Source organism: Peromyscus leucopus, chromosome 12 (genome assembly GCF_004664715.2).
Source record: "Peromyscus leucopus breed LL Stock chromosome 12, UCI_PerLeu_2.1, whole genome shotgun sequence".
In the NCBI taxonomy this organism is placed as follows: Eukaryota; Metazoa; Chordata; class Mammalia; order Rodentia; family Cricetidae; genus Peromyscus; species Peromyscus leucopus.
Window position 1 is genome coordinate 38,410,422 of NC_051073.1, and position 3,214 is coordinate 38,413,635.

At 34.3% G+C, this 3,214-nt stretch overlaps 1 protein-coding gene across 1 annotated transcript; it reads right to left on the reverse strand.

Moving 5' to 3' along the window:
* Positions 1 to 1,976: 1,976 nt before the first annotated feature.
* Positions 1,977 to 2,903, reverse strand: LOC114687588 (olfactory receptor 5K3-like). The gene has a single exon (XM_028862194.1). The coding sequence runs from the start codon at positions 2,901 to 2,903 to the stop codon at positions 1,977 to 1,979; it is 927 nt and encodes a 308-aa protein (XP_028718027.1).
* Positions 2,904 to 3,214: the final 311 nt, after the last annotated feature.

Genomic DNA, 3,214 nt, shown 5'->3' on the forward strand with positions numbered 1-3,214 from the left:
GTTGTGTCCCAATGCTCACCCACAGGCCCCATTCCCACTGATGCATTCGCTTCCTCAAAGACTGATCTGTCCCAGTGCTCACCCACAGGCCCCATTCCCACCAATGCATTCAGTTCCTCAAAGACTGACTCAAACGTACATTTTGTGTCTAATGTTACTTAATAACCAAGTCCCTTTAAAATATTTTTGAGATTATAATATTATTGCATCATTTTCCATTTACTATCCTCCATCCAAACCCTCGAGTGTACCCCAAACTGCTATCTTTCAACTTCAGATCCTCTCTTTTCATTAACATTTGTCACATTATTTGCTATCTATCTATCTATCTATCTATCTATCTATCTATCTATCTATCTATCATCTATCTATCATCTATCTATCCATCTATCATCTATCATCTATCATCTATCATCTATCTGTCTGTCTGTCTGTCTGTCTATCTACCCACCCATCTATCATCTATCATCCATCATCTGTCTATCTATCTATCATCTATCTATCTATCTATCTATCTATCTATCTATCTATCTATCTGTCTCTCATCTATCTACCATCTGTCTGTCTATCTAATCTATTTATGTATCATATAGCCATCCATCCACTTATCATCTATCATCCATCAATTAACTGATCAATCTATTTATTGATCTATCATCTGTATCTACATACATATGTGAAAACTGTGACTATATATGGTCTTAAGTATATAATATATAACCTTCTTAGTCTCTCTCTCTCTCTCTCTCTCTCTCTCTCTCTCTCTCTCTCTCTCTCTGTGTGTGTGTGTGTGTGTGTGTGTGTGTGTGTGTGTGTGTGTGTGTGTATACATGTAACTTTTTTTTAGAGCTGACCATTTGGTTCTTGGTAACCAACTGATGTTTTCTTCTGTGGAGAAGACTATCTCTCCTGTTCTCAGCATTCCTTAGTTTCTTGTAGTTCTTTGTAGTGGGCTGAAGCTTTTAAAGATAATCTCTACTTCCTCAGCTTTCAAGCATCTAGAGAAAAGGCACTATTGATTCATACTTTTGAATGCTTAATCAGTAAGAGACAAATATCAAAAGCTTAGTAAATCAGCAGTACAATTTGTTCAATTCCTTTTCTTTTCTGGTGAATAGCTGATTTTGTTTATATGTTTAGAGTTTTCATTAGTTTTCTGCTCTATCGAGCTTGAATGACATCTAATTGTTTTTAAAATTATGAACATATCAATTACTTTCATTTGAGTTGGTGAAGATGTTGTGATTCATAACAACCAATAGACAAAATTATATCATGGAGGAAAAATAAGTTGATTTAATGGATGCATTTGGGAGTTGCAGTATCATATATGATGGACAAATAATCAAATGAAGGAAAAATCAAAACTCATAGAAATGTCACTGTAATTGAATCATTTTGAAGCACAGACTGATAAACCTTACATATATACTATGGTTCAGAAAATGTGAGAGTAAAAATGACTAATACTCAATATGAAAATATTCTTGTTAGAGAATAAATATTTTGAACAAGGACATCTTGAAATACAATCTCTTGAAAGAACAAATGTCAAACTGAAAATCAAGTTGAGCTATAAAAATTTTCTTCCACTGTTGGAGTTGCTTATGGTAAGATTATAAATATAAGCTTGTTATTTTCTTCTAATTTTAAGGTCTTAAATTGATACTAAATGAATTCTATCATGGGTAATAACAACTTTATTCATAAAATTTATTAGATACATTGAAAACTGTGGCTAGATACATTCTAATACTTCAGCAGTTCTATAACTTATTCCTGAGAGTTTCAAGCAGATTTTAACAGAATTTATTTATTATGAACTAATTCATTCAAATGTTCTTAGGCTTTCATAAATTGATTAATTTTTTTTTACATTTGACAACTTTCTCATTATGTGTGTTTCTAGAAAAGGGCATTTTCAACTTTAAATCAATTTTCCAAAAAGATAGTCCTTGTTTTCTAATGTTGCAGAATCATCTCTTCTTCATGGTTCGTTTCATCACATTTATTACTTCCTTATTTCTTAGACTGTAAATGAAAGGGTTTAATAAAGGAATTACTAGGGTATAGAAAATAGCTACAGGTATGTCTTTATCTCCTTCATTGACTGAATGTGGTTGGGCATACATGAAGAGAAGAGACCCATAGAATATTGATACAGACAGAAAGTGGGATGCACAAGTTGATAAGGCTTTGCCTCTACCCTCATTAGATTTCATTGTGAATATAGTGAAAAGGATATAAATATAAGACACTAGAACTATGGTAATAGTAAATATTTGAATTGACCCTGCCAAAATAAATAATATTAGCTCATTGATATGTGGATCAATACAGGAGATTCTGTATAATGGAAGGACATCACAAAAGAAGTGCTTAATTACATTAGACCTGCAGAAAGTTAACCTCAACAAAAGCCCCACTTCAATCATAGGGTGCAGGTTTCCTGCTATGTAGGCTCCTGTGGTCATCTGAAGGCAGAGCTTCTTGGACATCATGGTGTGGTACTGAAGTGGGTTGCATATGGCCACATAGCGGTCATAGGCCATTGCTGCCAGAAGAAAGCAGTCTGTAGTTTCAGCCAGACAGAGAAAATAGAACTGTACCATGCATTCATAGAGAGAAATCTTTCTGTCCACAGAAAAGAAATTCTCTAGCATCTTGGGAGTGATGGCACAGGAGCAGCAGGAATCCATGAGAGCCAGATTGCCCAGGAAGATGTACATGGGTGTGTGAAGACGGCGTTCCATGTAGATCAAGGCCACCAGCCCGAGATTTCCCACCATGGTGATCAGGTAGATGGCAGAGAACAGCAGAAACAGGAGGGTCTTCAGGTTTGGGTGATCTGAGAATCCCACTAGGATGAACTCATTTGTCACAGAGTAGTTGTTCTCAGCCATCTCACTTTGTCTGTTGCCTCTGTAATTACAAAGATATAAAATTGTGATGCTGAGAATATAATTTTACTTATGTTTTCTTTTTATAAAAGGGAAATTTTTACCTTATGTACCTGCTACTGTCTGTGTGTGATTATTTAATCTTGTACAGTATTGGCATGCATGATCTCCAAATTTAACTCACAATTTACAGGTATACTTTCATTGTTACAAATTTGAACTTTTTTTAATTTGAAAAGGTTTTTCTTTGTGCATTTATATAAGTATATCATAAAAATTTAGGGCACACATATTTGATTTATTGTTCCAAAATA